Source organism: Lontra canadensis, unplaced genomic scaffold (genome assembly GCF_010015895.1).
Source record: "Lontra canadensis isolate GAN:19392208 unplaced genomic scaffold, GSC_riverotter_1.0 scaffold1, whole genome shotgun sequence".
Classification (NCBI taxonomy): Eukaryota; Metazoa; Chordata; class Mammalia; order Carnivora; family Mustelidae; genus Lontra; species Lontra canadensis.
In genome coordinates, this window is record NW_022630995.1 from 36,278,310 (window position 1) to 36,299,592 (window position 21,283).

The 21,283-nt window shown below is 47.0% G+C and overlaps 1 protein-coding gene across 4 annotated transcripts in view; it reads right to left on the reverse strand.

Moving 5' to 3' along the window:
* TBC1D1 (TBC1 domain family member 1) overlaps window positions 1-14,378 on the reverse strand; it is a 228,717-nt gene extending 214,339 nt beyond the window's left edge. For 3 of the 4 annotated variants that reach the window (XM_032853540.1, XM_032853525.1, XM_032853542.1), the window contains exons 1-2: window positions 14,269-14,378; window positions 4,537-5,044 (exon numbers count right to left, since the gene is read on the reverse strand). In XM_032853540.1, coding sequence (XP_032709431.1) covers window positions 4,537-4,953 — 417 coding nt within the window. In that variant the 5' untranslated portion in view covers window positions 4,954-5,044; window positions 14,269-14,378. Of the gene's footprint in view, window positions 1-4,536; window positions 5,045-14,268 lie in introns of those variants that run through there. The other variant, XM_032853533.1, reaches the window with a different exon arrangement.
* Between the last annotated feature and the right edge of the window lie 6,905 nt (window positions 14,379-21,283).

The window sequence follows — 21,283 nt, forward strand, 5'->3', positions numbered from 1 at the left end:
CTGTCCCATCACAATTATGAAACACCCATGCTGTGCCCAGGCTGGACACAGCATCCGCAAGATCAGAATCTGAAGAGAGTCAAAAACAGTGTTTGAAAAGCGAAGACATATTCCAAGGAGAAAAGGAAGATCACTTAAAAAACAATGGGCACTTTGTAAAACTGCTCTCCTGTACCCAATCTGACTTACTCTCCCTTCACCTGCTCACCAACCTACACTTCTCCATGTATTACCAACTCAATAATGCTGACACTCCCCTCTCAAAATCCGTTCTTTCTTCCTATTGACGCAAAACAGCAACAGACAATGTCAGAAGCCCCAGAACTTACACCGCCTGCAACTCAGTGATGGAAACTCCCTTTCAAGGAAGCAGTTTTTCCCTCCGTGAATAAAGAAAAGGATAGAAACAGAAATATTCTTATGAATGATTTCAAGTAAAACTCAAGTGAGTGAAATATCTGACGTTCTTCTGAGTACAGGTTTTCATAGAAGAGACAAAGTTGAAGAACTGGAGGAAGAAAGACCTAGACTCATTTTCAAGGGCTGAGTCTGGACAGAACTCCTGATTTCTTTGTGATGTGATGGGGGAAAGGTTTAGTCAGGGTCACTCAAGCAACCATCTGTTTTCCAGAATGGATGTCTTTGCTTCCTACCATGGACCCAAACTCGAAACGACACTTCAACCCAGAACCTTATCCCACTGAGTTTGGATGTGTCCTGAGGGATGTTCTTGGATGTTATGAGAAAAATGTAATCTTTGGCCCAATAAATTTGGGGATTTCATGGATGAGTGTCCAACTCAAGAGTGAAATACAAGACAGCTTCTCTAAAACTGTGGATCTTTGTGTAAACTACGTAGCTGTGTGAACCAGTATCTTCCAGATAGCCTATGCATGATGTTACACAGTCAAAAGTGCTTAAAAGAGTCATTAAAATGCACGATAAACCAACAGGTCTTAATATAACAAAGTGAGAGAGTGCCTTGATACAGTTTCAGATTTCATTTTGCAACAAGCCTTTAAGCAACTCCCACTTGTCAAGTTTTGGTATAGTATAAAGAAAAATACCCACAATTTTCTAAAAAGGCTATACAGTGTTTCTCCATTTTCCTACCACATATCTGCGTGAGGACAAGTTTTCTTCATACGCTCAACTGAAACAACATATCACAACAGAATGAATGGAGAGGCAGCAGAGAATCTGGCTGTTGTCTATTAATCCAGATAATAAGAGATGTGAAACAAACAAACAAACAAACCAAGAAGTAAAACTATGTCACTCTTATCATTAAATATTTCTGGAAAAATATATAGCTATTCTTCTTTTTTTTTAAGATTTTATTTATTTATTTATTAAGATTTTATTTATTTGAAACAGAGAGAGATCACAAGTAGGTAGAGAGGCACCAGAGAAAAAGGGGAAAGCAGGCTCCCCGCTGAGCAGAGAGCCCGATGTGGGGCTGGATCCCAGGACCCGGAGATCATGACCTAAGCCGAAGGCAGAGGCTTAACCCACTGAGCCACCCAGGCACCCCCAGAAAAATACTGTTGATGCTAACACATAAGAGGCATATTCCTTTTTTTTTTTTACAAATTAAAAAATTAGTTCCTTCACAATTTGTTTTACTTTCTGATGCAGTGCTTATTAATAAATATAACCCACATGCACGCTCTTCAGGATCCTCTATAATTTTTAAGACTGAGAAGGGGCCCTCGCGTCAAAAAAGGTGGAGATTGCTTTTCGACTGTAGAAGCTTTTCTCTGTGGAACACCTCGAGTGTATTCCATGCAACACACGATAAGAAACACAGTCTCATCTTACGCTCTAGAAATTATTCCTTTATATGCCTCTTCTCCCTAGACGTTCTTCAGCAAGTCAATTTACATGCTCTCGGAGGGTTTCCTCTTAAGCAGTAGTTCCGTGTTCATAAGCCTGGCAATAAATGCATACATCTCCTCTGGCAAGCATGGGTGAAAGTGACCTCATTTATTCAGGAGAGGCCTTAATCTAGAGAATGATTCAACTGAGCGAATGTTTCCAATAATCCCGAGATATGATGACAGAGGTTAACGTGCTCCGTCAGCAGATGATCCTCTCGCAGGAGATGCGGTGCCAGGGACGTCCCGAGAACATCAAAGCTGTCACGCCTGATGGAGAATCGGGCCCAATTTGGTGTACCATTCAGTTTCCACCCAACCCAAATCTCTGATTGAAGTAACTGTGCAACAAATTACTCTCTTACAGGAGGAGGAGGCTGACAGCGGTGTATTACTCCGAGCCCTGGCAATCTGTGTTAGGAAAAACTGTATGCCAGCCAAAAATAACTCCAGACCTAATTCCTACTTCTCCCACGGCTTTTCAGAACGCAGAGTAAGGCCAGTTGTCTACTTTCAGCAAGACAGGGAGCTCCAGTTACAGAATTCAGTTATAAATCTCTTCTTCCTGTCAGGTGTCTGAATGACAGGCCAGGAGCCTGTTCTCAGATGGCTGTAAAAAATTCTGGGAAAGAGTCAAAAGTGGAAAGTGCTGGACAAGTATTTCATGCAAAGACTCTCCCCAAGGAAATTCAGTCCTTATATAGATCAGGGGGGCCTGGAGTACAGATTTACATTCTGGAATTTGCCCAAATAATAAGAACAATTAAGTTTATTTATGCACTTTTTAAAGTATCTAGTTTCTAAAAAAATTGTTGCTGAAGGATGACCAGGATCTTGGGAGCTGAAGACACTCATCTTAGCCTCCTTTCTCCTGTTACCTTAGAGATGAAGTGAAATTAGCATATAACCTGCTTTCAGTAAAACTCTCTTGAATGAAAATTTTTTATGGCCGTTAACTGCTTACTAAGGTGCTGTTCTAGCTCATTTGGTCCCCCTGGCAACATTGAGATAGACACGATAATTATCCCCATTTTACGGATGAAACACTAGGGCTCAAAATTGCCTGAGGTGACCCAGTTTAGAAGTGGCAGACTGGACTGGAATCTGGGCCCTCAGAACCTCTGTACTGGGGTGCTGTCCTGTCTATTTGAGGTGCATGGATGACAACATTAAATGATCTAGGACTAAGGAGATATCGAATTCTGTGGGTAAAATAGTGGTTGTAAGCTTAAAATTAGCCTTTATTGAAGAAAACCCTCCGTACAGCCCGTGTGTTCGGCTCCGTTCTCTGTCTTCCGGTCATGACCTGGACATGGACCATGTGATACTGACCTATGGTTGCTTCTGCCTTCCTTCTAGCCTGTATTGAGACCCTCTTGCTTGACACCTGGAGAAGCATTCACTGAATGAAGGAATCAAAGAGCCACTTTTGCTTAAAAGTGAATCTCTAAGAGTCTACTTGGTCACCAAGAACATGAATTTCCCAATGAAGTTCTTGCACCCTGGAGGGTAAGCACAACAAACAAACAAACAAAAAACCAAAACCAAAACAAAACAAAACAGTGGGGTACAGGCTGAAAAACATTAGCCTTTCTATTTCTATTTACTGACATTTTCCAAATGATTGACACTGGCCACCTCACTCCATGTGCCTGGCAGACAGTCACAGAGGGATGAGAGGCCTGGCAGGGGCATTCCTCAGCTCATGGGGTTGGTCAGCAGAGGAGGCTCTGTCAAAGTGCAGTTTATATGGGCCCAACGGAGATTGTAGCCATGCGGATTACGTCTTCAATTTTATCTAAACTGAGCCTCACAAAATGGACAAGCGACTTTCAACAAGTTCTGCACCGAACCACAAAACAAGGTAACAACAACGCAAGCACCAATACCCAGGAAAGTCATAGAGCCAATGATACCTTTTCTGTTTCTCATATGATACGTTTCTCAGCCACATCATGAGCTATAACGATAACGAGTTAATCAGATCTGACATAAAGTTGGCATCCACACACACAAAACCTTCATGTATCAAACCTTGGATTCGAACCCGTTGTTGTTATCAACAGTCTTTGCCCAAGTGACCATGATACCTCAGGAAATTGGCTAATGGTATTTGGATATAGCTTCTAAATACATACATATTTTTTTACCAGGGTCAAAGATATGGAGCTCACTGATCTAGGTAGCACTCTGCTACCCAAACCACAATCTGCAAAGAAGCAGCATCAGTGCCTCCCCAGTATCTTGTCAGAAATGCAGTCTTAGGGTCCAGCCCAGACCTCCCGGACCCACATCTGTATTTTCACAAGATCTCCAGCTGATTCATGTGCACCTTTCTGTGGGAAAAGCACTGCTTTAGAACACACACCCTAAATGATCTGAACCCTCACAGTTCAGCTCTTGTTTGTAAGCTGAGGCAAATTTCTCTGTTGAATTTTTGAACTCATAAACTTAGAATTCCCAATAGCTGTTATCAAATGTTCTTCAAAACTACAGAAAGAAAAATGACCTCATAAACCAAAATCCCACTAAAATAATCCATGTATGACCACAACGTTATCTTATTCATTCCAGGATCTGCAAAGTCAATGTCCCAACCCCCACGCGAGGAAAGCCATCCCGCTCCACCTCCGTCATTCTCGTCCCCACTTCCACTTACTTTTGTTTGATCGTCAGCTTTGAACACGTAGCAGACACTCTGCTGACTGGCTGCATGGTCCTTAATCAGACAAGCAAAGTAACTCGGATCGTGACTATTGTGGATCAGTTTGTGAACGTGCTGGGGCTTACACTCGAAGATGCTGGAACAGATCAGCGGATCCCACTGTTGGCTTTTCCCCGGTTCGGGTTCACACCTCAGTCCAGAGGGGGAAACACAAAGCCGGACTTGCCTGGCACCGGGCTCCTTTTTGGAGGACTGGCCACTGAGCCTCCGTACCTCCGCCACAACCCAGGGCAGCATTGGCATGGTGGTCAGAGAATGTACAGACAAGGAGCCCACCAGCTGCAGGCTGAAGTCCACCGAGGGTTCGTTAGGAAATGGATGCTTCCTCACTGTGAATGTGATTGGCTCCATCTTGGGAAAGATCTGGAAACTCAGCAAAACGTTGCCACTGTTTTCTATCTGAGAACGAGCAATCTATTTTATGGGCTTCTGGGGCAGAATCCTGTGGGAGAAAAACAAAGGCATTAGAATTTAATGAAATCACAGCAATAGCTACTTTCGAAGAGTTATTATTCCTGAAGAACTAAAAAGCCTGAAACCCAAACATGGGGAAACAAACGGATCTTAGTACAAACAAGGTGCTTGGCCTAGAAAGAGCCTTCTTGAAATTGTGCTTCTTTATATGAATGCTGTAACTGTTGCGCTCACTACAGGTTACAAAGATCCCACTGGGAAACTCCTGTGAAACATTTGTACGCCTCGTTGATCCAGAAAAAACAAGCAGGACAGAAAACAATATCGTCCTGCTCAGATCCCTTTAAACCCTGTTGTATTTACACATATTTCAAAGAATTTTTTTTTTTTTAATAATCTCTACACCCAGTGTGGGGCTCGAACTCATGACCCTGTGATCAAGAGTTGCACGCTCTGTGGACTGATCCTGCCAGGTATCCCTCAAGGACTTTTTTTTCCAAGATAATCAAATTCAGTAGTGGTGATTCTCCCCCCAACAAGTAATCTTGAGAGAAAAAAATAGTGGCTATCTATCCATTATCAAAGTCTACTGAACCAGACCAGTTTTCAACAATTGACCTTTTTCAATTATGATGCTACTTAAGTTTTAAAAGCCTCTCCCTGACTTAGTCCAGAGGTGCTGAATAGGAATTCAAATTTCATTAACATGTAATTGGTGCCAGTTATGTCCCACAGATCACCATAAATACAGTTTCATGTAACTCATGTATTATCAGCCATTGTGCTCACACTGCCGCTCATCAGTAGAAAATGCTGCTTCCGGTGGCCCCAAACTCTCTTACCTGCCCGCCCCCCATGGGTGATTTTCAACAACCGCCTCTGATATAGCCTAATGCCTTCCTGTTCCACTGAACACACAAGCCTTCTGGGCAGAACTGACTTGTCTACAGGATCTCAAACCTCGTCCTTCCTCATTGGCTCATCCTTCCCTCCCTGAGCACCTAGCCACTGCATCTGTCTGACTCAACATTGTGTCCCCAGCGCCTGCCAGTGTCTGACTCACAATAGAGGCTCAATAATATTTTAAACTAAGGAATGAAGTCTCACCCATCCGAGGAAAAAAAAAAAAAGACATTTTCCTTTGATCTCAACCCTCCTGAGCCCCAAGTCTCCCTTCCCCACACAACTTCCTTCCACACTTACTGGCTCACTACCCAGTGCTCATGGACAATCTCGACCGTGACCAGATGCAGGCCTATGCACTGAACCTACTCCCACTAAGGTCATCCGCATCTTCAGGCTGTGAAACCCAAGGGGGGCTTTTCGGTCCTTAACTGCCTTGTCCTTTCTGATGAATTTCTCAAGGGTGACCCCTCCTTCCTGCCTGAAACCCTTCTGCGTCTCCTCTTACCTCCTTGGTTGCTTCTTTCAGGTTCTTGGATGGCTTTTGGCCCCTGTTTCACTCCATCCCTTGTCCTCAGTCCACTTCCTTTCTTTGGAGAGTCTCATCTAATGGCTTGCGTGTCCATAACCACATTCAGACATTCCTGCTGCTGCTAGCAGCTGACTTGTGCACTCCAGGCACACCGCAAGTGTGACCTCATTCCACCTTCATCTCCAACCCTAGCCTCGGTTACAGACTACTAGCATTGCCATCATGGGGACCTGGGTCACAGAAGCCTAGAGAGCTTCAGTTGTGCATCACAGGTGGGCGTGGGAGAGCCGGCTCCTGATTCTCGACCCATCCTCCTGATGGCTGCACAAGGATGGCATCTGCCACACAGACCCTGATGATTCCCATGTGAATGTCTTCCCCTGAACCTCTTTGCTGAGATCCAGATCAGGACAGACCATTCGGTATTTCTATCTGGATAGCCTAGAGACCCTCAGCTTCAATCAGTCATCTTTAAAGATTTATTTATTTATTTTAGAGAGAGACCTTGCATGTCTGCATGCAAGCAGGGAGAGCAGCTCAAGGAGAGAGAGAGGAGCAGACGCCGCACTGGGCCTACAGCCCCAGGCAGGGCTCGATCCCACAATCCCCAGATCATGACCTGAGCTGGAATCAACAGTCAGATGCTTAACCCACTGAACCACCCAATTTAGTTATTTTAAAACTAACTCAGTCTCATCTCCCCAGTTTCCAGAACTTCTCTTGCTGCCTATGAACTCTGTCTCTATAAATAGCATCACTATTTTACTGGCCAAGGCAAAGGCAAGAAGTCACTGCTACAGACTGAAAGGTCAACTCCTAATCCCCAATGTGATAGTGTTTGCAGGTCAGGCCTTTGGGAGGTGACTGGGTCATGAGACTAACGCCCTTATGAATGGGATGAGCGCCCTCAAAAGAGGCCTGGGGTGCTCCCTCGCCCCCTTCCATCATGTGAGGAAATAAGAGGCAAAGACGGCTGTGTATGAACCGGGAATATATTCAAAATTCACATTCTAAACATTTTCTGAAATAGAACTGAAGTTTATTCCTTCAACTCTATATTTTTCTATGTGATATAGATGCATAAATGACAAGAGTGTATTTTTATAATAGGATTTGAACACAGTTCAGAGCTACTTTTTAATTTCAAATGTTCAAAAATTCAGAAAGAAGCTCACACTTTCGAGCTCCAACAGAGTTCACGGAAACGTATTCCCTGTCTCTTCTCCTTGAAGGGACAACCTCTCTTGATGATAAAAACAGACTTGAAGTTCACATAACCCCATAAATAATGGTCTCTCTCTCTTCTTTTTTCTCTCTCTCACCCGGTGAGAGTGGCATTAAATATCTTGCTCAGCTTCCACTCTTGTAACTGAACCTGCTTCAAGTCCTAACCGTTGACAGCCGCTAATCCCAAGACATGCTGCAAGAAGGACTAGAATTATTACAAAGGGGAGACCTGAGATCTACCAATTAGTGTAGATGGGGCAATTATTAATATGGTGGCAACAATATATGGGATTGTTTTCAGTCTTCTTGTAAGGCAATATATACATAGTGCAAAAAAAATTATACCATTTAGAATTTCAAACATTTAGTAAATGAAGAGTCATCAAACTAGTTCTGCCATGTCATTGACAAAATTATCTAAATGCCTAGAGTTTTCATTTTTGAACCAGCTGTGGCACATTCTCAGTTTCTCCGCAAAAAGTAGACTGGTCCATAACACTGTTGGCAAACTCTCAAATAAAAAGTTCTACTCCAGGGGGTGTCTGGCTGGCTCGGTCAGAAGAACATGTGACCCTTGACCTCAGGGTCATGAGTTCAGGCCCTATGTTGGGTGGAGAGATTACTTAAATAAGTAAAAATTAAAGAAAAAGTAAGTTCTACCCCCAAACATAGCCATAATTATTTATCAATAATTCAGATTCTGCTGATGTAAGGTATCTTAGACTAGGTGAGTAATTTTTGTACTACTTTTCAATAAAAAGTTCTGTGAAATAGAAGATCTATTCAAATAATACTAATACACCATTAGATTATTTTTAAAGCCATCTCAGTCCACGTGATCAGCATGCAACCCCTGACCATCCTTTCCAGGCAGAACCACCAACTCTAAGAGAGCTCTTAGGTCTCATACACTGAGTAAGAAATACTGCAATCCAGGGGTGCCTGGGTGACTCAGTGGGTTAAGCCTCTGCTTTCGGCTCGGGTCATGGTCTCAGGGTTCTGGGATCCAGCTCCACATTGGGCTGTCTGCTCAGCAGGGATCCTGCTTCCCCCTCTCTCTCTGCCTGCCTCTCTGCCTGCTTGTGATCTCTGTCTGTCAAATAAATAAATAAAATCTTTAAAAGAAAGAAAGAAAGAAAGAAAGAAAGACAGACTGTGATCTGTTACTCCCAGCGAACTTCAAACTCTGTTTTTGTTGGTAGATTCATCTGTGTACAAGCTCTGTCCCTCACACAAACCATCTGTAGGCTACACAATTCCTACCTACCACAGTCCATAAACAAGGTAGGCATCGCAAACACAAAGATGCTTTTATTAGAACAGTTGCAATCATCTTGTTAGTGAGTCCTTCTATATCAAACATCCCTGAAGGCATGCACTTAGAATTATAAAATCCGTAAGTCAGAAATGTCCTTTTCAGCTCTTTAGAAATTCCCCTTATACTTAAGGGATGCCTGGCTGGCTCAGGGAATTAAGGATCTATCTTCGGCTCAGGTCATGATCCCCAGGCTCTGGGATCCAGCCCAGCATCGGGCTCCCTGCTCAGCGGGGAGCCTTCTTCTCCCTCTCCCTCTGCTGCTCCCCCAGCTTGTGCTCTCTCTTTCTGTCGGGTAAATAAATAAAATTTTTTTTTCCCTTATATTTGACATGAGGAAACGTGGTTCTGCAGAAGTTAGTGCCTTGTCCAAGCTGGATGACAGAACTAGGACAGTCTGATTCCTGACTGCCATCCAAGTGCAGCAGAGAATCTCAGTTTCCTGATGAAAACACTTTCAAGGGTGAAGCTGAGAAAGCGAGTCACGTAAATTCTCCAAATCTCAAGCTCATTCTTACAAGAGAATGGAACAAGATCATCCTCAAGTTGTCTTCAACCTCTCAAATCGGGAAAATCTAATTTTCATAATGTATAATACCAAATGTCCCCAACATGGTGTGAGGATAGAAAGCTGCTCCCATCTTCCTGTCAAGAATACAAATACGGGGGAGGTACCAGAAGAAAGAATGGAGTTTATTGATCGGGAAGTGAGAGAAGAGATGGTAGGAGTTAGTAAGCTGCCACTGGAAAACCCCTCTCTTCCCAGCCCCCTCTCCGTGCCATCCCAGCCAACCATGAGGAATGGGAGGGGGACTTTCCAGAAGCTAGCAATAAACACCACAGCCACAGCACATGGAGCCCTCACCTTCTCAGAGCGCTGGTGGGAGGGGGAGGGAATAAAAGAGGGATAGACAGGAGAGGTATTGAAGCTTCTAGCTCCAAACCAGCTTAGAAAGGAGCCAAGACTGATTAGCTGTCCTGGACGCCCCCTACCCAGGATGGGCAGACACTCCCCGGATAGCTATTCACTTCCCCTTGCAAACCAGTGGCTTCGTTTTTCTGCTTTTTATCCCAGATAGAGAGGGCATGCTGCTGAACAGAATTATTCTTTCACCTAAATACTCTAGTCTCCTGTGGTAAGATCACTGGGGTAAAGGCTACCCTATGGGTCCCAGAATCTCACCCAGTCAGAGCAGTGGACTGCTACCTAGGAATTGCCCACAGGCTTGGAAGATCCTTCAGACGGTACCCTATTTCACGCACAGCCATCATGCGGAGCTCCTGGAGCCCGTGGATCTAACCTCTCCGTCATCCAGGACGCTCCAGCCCCAGCAAGCACCTCTCTAATTTGACACACAAAGTAATGATGTTTGGAACGACTTCCCTCCTACATAAATCAGGGCCAGTGTAAGCCTGGTCCCCCAGGATGCCATGGCCACATCCTGTATGCTCTTCTACCTAATGGCACAGGATAAAAGGGTTGGGGGGGGGGGCCTTGCTGGCCCTCAGGGATGTCTATCCCTCCCTCTGGCATGGCTGCCTGGCTATTCTCCTGAAAGTAATAATAATAACTGTGAACCCAGTCAAAATAGCACTTACTGCATGACTGTTAACTGAGCTCTTACAACCACCCTGGACAATAAAGACTATTATTATTTTTTTTAATACCACTTTTTTTTTAATGATTTTATTTATTTGACAGACAGAGATCACAAGTAGGCAGAGAGGCAGGCAGAGAGAGAGGGGAAAGCAGGCTCCCTGTTGAGCAAAGAACCTGATGCGGGGCTTGATCCCAAGACTCTGGAATCATGACCTAAGCCAAAGGCAGAGGCTTTAACCCACTGAGCCACCCAGGTGCCCCAATAAAGACTATTATTATCACACCTAAATAACGACTCCAACAGATTTTTGCCATCATCAGCTCTAACTTTCAGATAAGAGATGAGGAAGGAGGCGCTGGCACAGAGAAGACAGGTCACTCTCCCAAGGTCATCCTAGCAGCAGACAGCAGAACCAGGTTTTGAACCCAGGGCCTTCCCCTCCAGGCTTCGTGCTTGCTCTTAACCACTTTGCTAGGGGAATATTTATTGACCAACCACCTCTTCTTGGACATTCCATGCAAGATCTTCTCTATTCTTACAACTCTGAGATTTACATTTTATCATTCCCATTTCCGTACGGGTCCCCTGGTTAGTGCTGTAGGCAGGATTTGTCCTAGGCCCAAATTTCTATTCTTTGTGATAGAAACATCTCTAGAAGGTAGTAACCCTAAAATATCTTTCTAGTGATTTAGCTGTGTGATTTTTCCTATCTATGTTTTGCTTGGTCTCATTAATCCAAATCTAATGTCAAAATTATACTCAGCCTGTCTGCTGAGTGGAATCATTCCCTTTCCCCCATAGACTGTGATCCTCCAAGTTTCAATGACCAAGAAAAGATGAGGGCTGGAAACTATACCATGTATGGGGACCCTCATGGAAATGAGACTTAAGAAGGGTTGTCAGGGGCACCTGGATGGCTCAGTTGGTTAAGCCACTGCCTTTGGCTCAGGTCATGATCCCAGGGTCCTGGGATCGAGTCCCGCATTGGGCTCCTTGCTTGGCAGGGAGCCTGCTTCTCTCGATGCCTCTGCCCGCCTCTCTGCCTGCTTGTGTGTACTCTCTCTCTCTCTCTGGCAAATAAATAAAATCTTAAAAAAAAAAAAAAAGAAGAAGAAGAAGAAGAAGAAGCACAGCCCAGCAGACAGGGAAAAGGGCAAAGAAGCTACCCCCACACCTGAGCTGACTTGGGCCATCAGGAGAACGTAAGGAGCCGCGGCTGGGGAACTTCAGAGAAATGTCATTAAGAGTGGAAAAGGGGCCTCAGGGAGTTGCCATTCTGATAAGATAAAATTAAAAGTTACAAAGACACAATCCTCTCAGGCAGGCATCCCTACTCCGGGTGCCATGGTGATGGGCTCACTGGGTATCAGTGGGGAACAGGTATGTGCCACTCCCTGCTGCTCACCCGTGGTCTGTCCCAGAAGATCCCAGAAGATCTGGCAGACAGAAGCCACCACCCGCACCCGGCACTGCAGAGGAGTCTATCTGACTGTGAGGCTGCCTTCTCTGGAAATGGAGGGCGCAGACTGACAACAGCTGGTTAATGAGGAAGAAGAGGCAAGCTTCGTTTCCCCAGTGTCACTCACTTCCTCCTCACACCCTCTGTATTTCCGACAACAATCAACGCCGCATGGGGGAGAAGTCGTCCCAACACTGAAAGAATAGCACCCAACCAGAAATGCTATTACAGCGAAAAGGGAAATCCCCAGACCTCTCAGTGGGAAAGACAGTGGTCGGCTCAGGCAGGGAGTCCCATTTACAAAACTTAAATTGGACATTAAGTACACCCATGAATTTCCCCCCTATTTTGCTGGCTTGCACATGGCTGGATAAATCAACATAAAGACATTTATTTTCAGGGCGCCTGGGTGGCTCAGTGGGTTAAAGCCTCTGCCTTCAGCTTAGGTCATGATCCCGCATGGGGCTCTCTGCTCAGCAGGGAGCCTGTTTCCCCTGCTTCTCTGCCTACTTTTGATCTCTGTCTGTCAAATAAATAAACAAAATCTTTAAAAAAAAAAAAAAAGACATTTATTTTCATTTTCACCTGATCATTTTATTTACTGCTTTGAACCACACTTAATCCCTTTTGCGTCTCCTTGAACTTGGTTAATAATCTCGGGATATTCCTCTTGTGTTCACTCCAGAAAGTATCCCCTAAACATTTCTTCACATGGCACCCTGTAATTCACAGCTGAGTCCACGGTCCAATAACTCATGTTATGTCAAGTGTTACTTACAGACAAATCCAAGGAGAAAGCCCTTTTTCATGGTCTGATTTCCCTATAACTTGGCCGAAAAAAAAGACACAGGGAGATTCAAGACCATGATAAGCATTCCGTTTCAAACAGTTCAAAACACCTGTTTACAAAAGCAGACAATCCTTTTTTATACAGACTTTTTCACGCAACGTTCTTATTCCTGTAGACTGTCTTCAGGATTCTCGGGAAGGAGAGGGTCCCGAGGAACACCGTCTCCCCAGGCAGGAGAAGCCACCTCAACTCTAGCTGCTTCAGAGATCCCTAACCCAAGACTGTCCTAGAACATAAAGTGTTCAGAAACACGGGAGAGTCATTTAATTTAGCAAGGTGGTTCCCCAGCTTCTTGCAACATCTGCTCATTCAGTCTCCCCCCCCCTCAACCCCTCCCACACAAAGCAGGCTCCCAACACACCCCAAAACCCAGAGGTGGCCATGCTCCAACTCTTATCAACGTCATCAAATCGAGGCAGAGAATGAATTTCTGCTTTCGAAAAGAACGGGTTTCGATCAAGGCCTCTGTAGTTCTGCTTAAGTACAGCGTGAGAAGTTTCGAAGTTTGGAGGTGTAGAGATAGCTGCTGAATGTCTTGGGTGTGACCCATTTAAACCAGGTCATTTAAAAATGCTCTTTCAAAGTCTGATTATATTAACAACTGAAATCATCCAATCACCTAGAAGGAAGAATGAGAGATCTATACCGATCCCTTAATGTAAGGCCCTCTGGAAATTAAACTGTTTGGTGGGAGGAACAATCATCACTTTCTTTTTCTTTTCCTTTATAAGCAACTTTCAGAGAATAATCTATTTGAAATAAAATAACAGGTAAAGCCACTTCTAAATGGATTTTAAGGAAAACAGTCTCTTCAAAACAACAACAGTGTGTGGCGAAGTTTGAGGGGTCTCATAACGACAGAAAGATCAGGAAGCTGCTAGAAACAATTAAGCAGGGTTTCAAAATGACGAGTACAGGATGTGCCCATAGAAAGAAATGTTGTGCGCACTGGTGAAGCTGCCAAAGTTACTACTGCAAAGTACCGTGAACTTTTAAAGGATGACAAGGGGTCACTCTGACCGCCCTGCCCCCATTCCGGTCGCCCTACAAACACAGCAGCCCCCAGAGATATTTGGCGGGAGGGGGTAGATGAGCAGGAGTGAGGGGGGCTGGAGGAGGGTGCCTGTCGGAGGTCCTGCGCGGTCACGAGCTCCAAGGTTTCACTTTCGTTCAAGTAGGGGGGCAACGAGGTGGCAATGAACCCCACCCACCCACCCCGGAAGCCCCCGGCGCGGCGAGCACAGGAACGCCCTTGGGCTGCCGGATTCCAGCTTCGCGCGCCCGGGAACGCTCGGGCATGCTCGGTGCCGGGAGGGGGGCGGCCGGGATGCCGCCGCAGGCGCGGAAGCTCCAGAGAGCACCTACCTGCACCGCTGCTCGCTCAGAGCCCAGGGCCCGGCCGGGGCGCGCAGGTGCTCGGGGGCGGCGCGGGGCCGGCCTGGGCGGGCGGGGCGCCCATCGTGCCTGGCTGGCTACGCTCTTCCGCGGCGCGGGGCCGAGAGAGATCCCCTCCGCTGGGCTCCCGCCTCTTCTTCACCCGGCTGAGGACACGGCGGGTCCCGCGGCCGCGGCAGCAACAGGCACGGCGGCGCGGGGGCTGCGGCGGCGGCGGCGGCGGCGGAGGAGGTGTCTGCGCGCGGCTCGCGTTTCCTCCTCCCGGGCTGGGTGAGCGCGGGGGAGGCGAGGGGAGGGCAGAAGCCGGGATCTCCCAACTCGGTCTCCAGGGACCTAAGAGGGGGACGCGATGCTCTTTCCCTCCCCACTGCGCCTTGTGACTCTGCCCGAGCGGCACGGCCGGGACAGGCGAGTCACACGCGGGTAACAGCTGCTGCAGTGCGGGTCCGCCGCGGCCTCCCTCCTCTCCCCGCCTCTCCCCTGCGGGACGGCCCATCATCAGCGCGCGGGGCTGGGCGGTGGGGGAAGGGGGGTCCGGGCGACGCCCCAGCCAGCCCCGGCGCAGTGTCCTGGCCCGCCGTCCGCCTGGGCTCCGAGGACGCGGGGCCCCGCGCGTGATGAAGGCCCTCGCGTTGGGATGTGCGGTCGCACGCCGTGTCCTCGGCAGCCTATTTATAGCAGGTGGCGCTGCCCGCGGCTCTCGTCCCGCCGCGCTCTCAGCAGGTGGCACTGCCCGCCCGCTCTTCGCTCCCCCCACGGTAGTGTCGCCTCCCCGGCACCCTCGCTTTCACCTCGCGGAACGGACGGAGTGAGAACCGCACAGAACGCGGGAAGGCGACCTCGCCACCTGGCCGTTGCCCGCACCGCCCCTTCGTCCCGTCCCAGGGTTGGACACAATGGCAAGGAGGGAACTGAGGCTGGGCCATTCTCTGGGGGCGCCGGCAGGCGAGGCAGGACAATCAGGGGCTCAAACAGAGAAGGCTGAAGGGTCGCCCCCGCCCAAACCCCATTCAGCCCCATTTCTGAACCGCGCGAGTGACGCAGCCGCTCCACCCGGGTCCTCTTCCCTCCCGCGGGTCCAGCGCGCGCGCACACACACACTCACACGCACACACGGCGCACGCCCCCCTCGCCTCACCTCTCCTCCCTTCGCGGCGCCTACCCTAGAGTGGGGTTCGGGGAAGTTCCCGGCGGCCGCGGGGTGTGAGGAGAGACCCGGGAGACGGAAGCCGGTCCCAGGCGGAGGGGATGGCCGGGCGCGGGAAACCCCTGGGCCGCCGCACTCCTGCCCAGCAGGTAAACTGGGGCAGGTTCAATCCCGGGGGACGGGGCGCGAGGGGGATCTGAGGCAAGTAGGGGACGGAGCACCAACTCCAGAGAGGAGTGAGCAGGAAAGGGAGAGCAGGGAGGAGAAAGAATCCTGGAGGAGCCCAGTGGCCTCTTGCAGGAATTTTTTTTTTTTTCCCCCCCTCATTGGAGCTGGAAGCTGACTTGAGGGAAGTGGCTGAGACTTTGGGCAGCAGAGTTGGACTTAAACCCAGATCCCAACTCCACCACCGGGTGCGCTAGGCAAGCTGCTGGACCTCTATTCTCTTCCTTCTCTGGTAGACCTACCCTATGGGATTCCTTGATCCCATTCCTCTGGACGCTCCCATCCAGGGAGGGTATATTTCAATGGGACACAAAAGTTTTATCCACAGCTTGATTTTAAAACGCTCATAAAAAGTGGTAGCTCTTCTGGGCACCTTCCTGGGTGGCTCAGTTGGTTAAGCATCTGTCTGCCTTCTGCTCAGGTCATGATCCCGGAGCTCCTGGATCAAGCCCCTTATGGGGCTCCCTGCTCAGCCAGGCGTCTGCCTCTCCCTCTCCCTCTGCCCCTCACCTTGTTCATGCGCTTTCTCACAAATAAATAAATACGATTTTTTAAAAAAGTGATAGCTGTTATTCTGAGAGGGGCCAGTCTATTTGGGGAACTGTGGTAGGTACTTGACATAGGTTGTCTCTAATCCTAACAAACATTCTGCTGTACAGAGATGATTAAATCCTCCTTGACTAATGAGGAAAATAAGAGATTAATGCCTTTTGGAAGCCACAAGCTAGTTGGTGCTGGTACCCCCAAAAAAACCCAAGCTACTAGTAACACATTTTCTCTCCTGCCACTGTGTACCCCTCCTGTAGCACTCAGCTCATTCTGTTATCACATAGTTATTTGTGTACTTGACGTTGAATTTTTTTCAGGAGAACTGAAGAACATATGCAGACATAAATACTCTAGTGGTTGGAACATTTATTGGGTCATGGAAATTGTTCTTCATTAGGTTAAAAGAGCTGGTAAAGCGTTTAAGCCATCTTGTTGTCTCTTGGATCACACCATGACTTATTTCACATCTTTATCTCCAATTCCCCCATACAGTTCTCATTCCTTCTCTGCAGCAGCCCTCTGAACATAGCTACCTCCAGAGAGCTAGGATGTCGAGACAGGCACACCGTCATCCATTTCACTGACACCCCCAAACTGCCTTCCACATGTATCTGGCCAGATGATGGTTGAAACTGTGACCTAACGACCTGCCGGCCAGCCACTGCCCCTGGGAGGTGGGGTCAGACCAAGGCTGGGCACTTGCCCTGTTCAAACCTCCTCCCACCTGCCACTCCACTCCCTTTTCTCTTTCTGACTAATCCCCTTCACCCCAACTCCATCCATACCCCCCAGTATCAGAGTACAGGAAAGCTTAGTACAGGTAGGCAGCTAGATGGGTGCTCATGAGGTCGCCAACGTAGAAAGTGAAAGGGGTGGGGAGCCGAGGGAGGTAGGCCAAGACCCGGAGTCTCTAATATTATTGTGGTGTGGAGGGGGGAACCTGCCTTCTCCCCACCACCCCTGCTAAAATCTAGCAAGTTGCAGCTCAGAGTTACAACCTAGTGGGAAATGACCGCACCGTTTGCCCTGACCCCACCCTGAGTTAGAGAAGGGCCGTGGCCTGGTGAGAAGCGGTGATTTCTGCATCACTTTTCCAATTTCCAGGGCAAGTTGGTGCCCTTGGAAAGATAATAAGGGATTTTATCATACTCTTAGCTTCCTGGATACAGAACTTCCTTTATGAGATGTGAGAAAGATTTCCAAACCTTTTTGTCATAAAGCATTGTCTCAGAGAGTAGGGGATAGCCTGCCATCAATCTCTTTTGCACTCATGTCCAGCACAAAGGGAAGACATAGTTCAGAGGGCTTTGGAACCGATGGTGATACCTGGGCTAGCAGGTTGAAGACTGGCAAACTGGGAGGGGACATCCATGTTGTCCCAGTGTAGAGTGGACAGGTAAGAGCTAACTGCCCATCTAGTATCTGCCAAGTACCATTGCTCTTGGAGGAAAGTATCTCCTTGCCCTTATTGTACAAGGATATCACTGTACCGGGGGGTAGGGGGGCAGTGGACAAAGGGCCTTGGCGATGGCTACACCCTGCCTGCCCAGGAAGGTATTCTGTCCATAGTTCTTTAAGTCACCAATAACAAAACTGAGTAGGGAGTGGGGCTAAGCCCTGCCACCACTCTGCTTCAGACCCTTGATTCTCTTGACTGGTGTGACACAGGCTCGTAGAGCCCTTCCCCACATGGGGAATTTACTGACCTTTTGGCTCACTGAGTGAAAACTCCCAAGAGCTGTCACCACCTCCTTGCATGGACAACCTCTCACCCCCAGCTCCTCCTGAAATCCTGCCATGAATCATTCTTCCTTTATAGGGTTTTGTTTTGTTTTGTTTTGTTTTGTCCTTTGCAGCATATTTAATTGTTCATTGTCAATGGTCGGGAACATTAATATTGACTTTAAGATGGCCGTGGAGCTCTAGAAAATTGTGAGCCATTGATGCCATTAAATCAGCTGGGAAGCCCAGGGACTGAAAGAAGAAACAGAGGCCACTTTACTTTTTAAAAGGCTAAGGGAACCATATATACATCTAGAATGAAAAGTCTTTGGTTAACGTAGAAAAGCGATCTTTCATAAAACTACTCATTATTATTAAATCTATCAGGTGTTTAAATGTTCATAGTCATTTGGAACCCAAACGCATTGCTACGATAAGTTTTCACCTAATTTCTAAATATACATAATAAGGTAAGCGTTCTTGACTAGTGGGCCTATTTCCAAAATTGGCATCAATAAAGGCAAGAAATTAAGATTACACAGGAGAGAACCCTAGGACAGTAAGGCGGTTCACTTGGGATGCTTGCTCCCACGATTGGGGGTGGCTTTCTGGAGCCCGAGGTGGAGAAGGTTCCTGAGGCAAGCCCGAGCTCAGTGGGAGAGTGAGCAAGATGGGGAAGCAGCATGGGAAACATGGAAAAAGACAGCATTGCAGAAGCAGGAGCAACGCTGGGTAATTCCCCAATCCTGCCAACCAAAGGCTAACTAAAAACAGCACATTAAGTTATTAGCTGTAGGGAATATTCCTCATTGGGGCACTTGGATGGCTCAGGTGATCAAGCGTGGACTCTTGGTTTTGCCTGAGGTCATGATCTCAGCTTCCTGAGATGGAGCCCCACATCAGGCTCCACATCAGTGGGGAGTCTGCTTACAGTTCTCTCTCTCCCTCTCTCTGGGCCCTGCTCCCTGTGTACTCAAGTGCACTCTCTCTCTCTCTCTCTCTCTCAATAAGTGAATAAATCTTAAAAAAAAAAAAATCCTCGTTGACAAGGAAATGGATTGAAGTCAAATGAGAGGGGGGTGGGAGGTTGGGGGAACCAGGTGGTGGGTATTAGGGAGGGCACAGATTGCATGGAGCACTGGGTGTGGTGCAAAAACAATGAATAGTGTTACGCTGAAAAGAAATAAAAAATTTTAAAAAAAAAGTCAAATGAGAGACTACATTACATGGTTTAGTCTACAATACAAGAGCCTTGGGATTGCTTTCTCAAAGGCACAAGAATGATAAAACATAGTACAGTAAATAATAAAATAAAATGAACAGATAACCAATGTGGATCTTGGAATTTCAGCAGTTTAAATAAACAAAAATTGGACTGCATGGGAGACTCATGCTTACCACGGAGGAGACAACATAAATCTCTGTGTGGTGAGAAGTGAACTTACAGAGCGAATGAGAGGGCTTCTGTCAAGTGTCTAATTGCCTTTTATGGACAAAGCATGTTAAACTCTGGGCACTGGTTCCATTTCCCTTTTCAGCTTCTTCTCCTGTTTGTTAAATCGTTGCTCTCGCTACACAAGCAAGGGTTCCACGCAGCCCTCCAACAGTATCCAGCCTTTACTTGGGGTTCCCACTGGCCACATGAGCTGGTTTTGTGGGTTTGGACACCAAACACCAAGCTACGCAAGTGTTAGATAGCATATCACCTTTTGTTGTGGCATCTGAATTTGTCTAGAGTCAGTGGGAATTTCTCTGCATAAATTGTAAGAGTCCTGGATCTCGGGGATTTTACCCAGACCTGAATGGGCACAACGACCAACCTCCAACACTGCAAGGTTCCCACGTCATTTAATCCCAAAGGCTGTTATGACTTTGTTGGTGCATAAAGTGTAATCTCATGTAGAAAAATGCAGCTGCCGGCTAACTGGTCTCCCTACTTTTGTCCTCACCACCCTACAGTCGATGCTTAATACAGCAGCCAAGGGAAGGTGCTGAAATATTAGTTGGGCCATATCACTACTCTACTTAGAGCCCTCCCAGCCTTCCCAGATATCCCAGAGTAAAGGTCAGTCATTGTAATGGTTTGTAAAGCCCTATGGGACCTTCCCCTTCCCCAACCCACACCACTACCTCTGCACTTCGTTGCCTGCTACCAGCCCTGGGTCACTCCGCACACACTGACCTTCCTCTTCCTCATCCCTGCCAGGCATACACTTGCCCCAGGGCCTTTGACTCTATCCTCTCTGCCAGGGGTACTCTTGTTTCAGATACCCACATTAGCCCTACTTAATTTACCTTCTTAAGTCATTGTTTAAAATATTATTTTCTCCATGAGGCCTTCTCTCTCCAAATTTTTGAAAATAGAAACCACAGCTACACCCCCCCAAGACTTCTTATCCCCTTTTCTTAATCTATATTTCTCCATAGCATGTATTGCTTTCTAATATGTTACTTGTACATATTTTGTGTTGTTACTTGTGTATCTTGTCATTTGTGTATCTTGTTACGGTTCCCTCTTCCACCACCAAACCCCATGAGGGCAGAGAATTTTTTCTGCTTTGCTCACTGCTGCCTGCTTTTTCTTCAGTGTATACAATAGAACATAGCGTATAGGAGACATTCAATAAATTAGGAATGAATGAATGAATGAAAGCAATTTATAACGCACGACATATGTGAATTCATTGATTGTCTATATAGTACGTCCCTCAGAGCAGAAACTTTTCCATGTTTCCCCCTATTTAACCCTTTGTGCTCTCATCCATTTTCTCAACGGTCCTAAGAGTTCAGTTCTTCCCTTCAGGTGAGCTGAATGGTTGTTTCCCCATCAACAGAGGACCTGATTTCCAGATATACTATAAAGAGGTTGTAAAATCATGGAACAACTGAGAATTCATCCACACAGGGTATTTGTTTCAAGTTGGGCTGAGAAAAATACCATTTTGGAGAATCGTCTGAAAGGTACACAGTCTGGTTGGCCCTCTAGATCTGGATCCCCTAAAACCCGTTTCCATATCAGGTCAACCCATGTGAAGAGCAGTTTGCCTAGACTGTATCTAAAAGAAATTCCTTTTGGGCGCCTGGGTGGCTCAGTGGGTTAAAGCCTCTGCTTTCGGCTCAGGTCATGATCCCGGGGTCCTGGGATCGAGCCCCAATGTCGGCCTCTCTGCTCAGCAGGGAGCCTGCTTTCCTTCCTCTCTCTGCCTGCCTCTCTGCCTACTTGTGATCTCTGTCTGTCAAATAAATTAAAAAAAAATGTTTTTAAAAAAGTAAAAGAAATTCCTTTTATCGAATTGCATTTTGACATTATCCTATTTGCCCATATCAAGGGAATGTATTTTA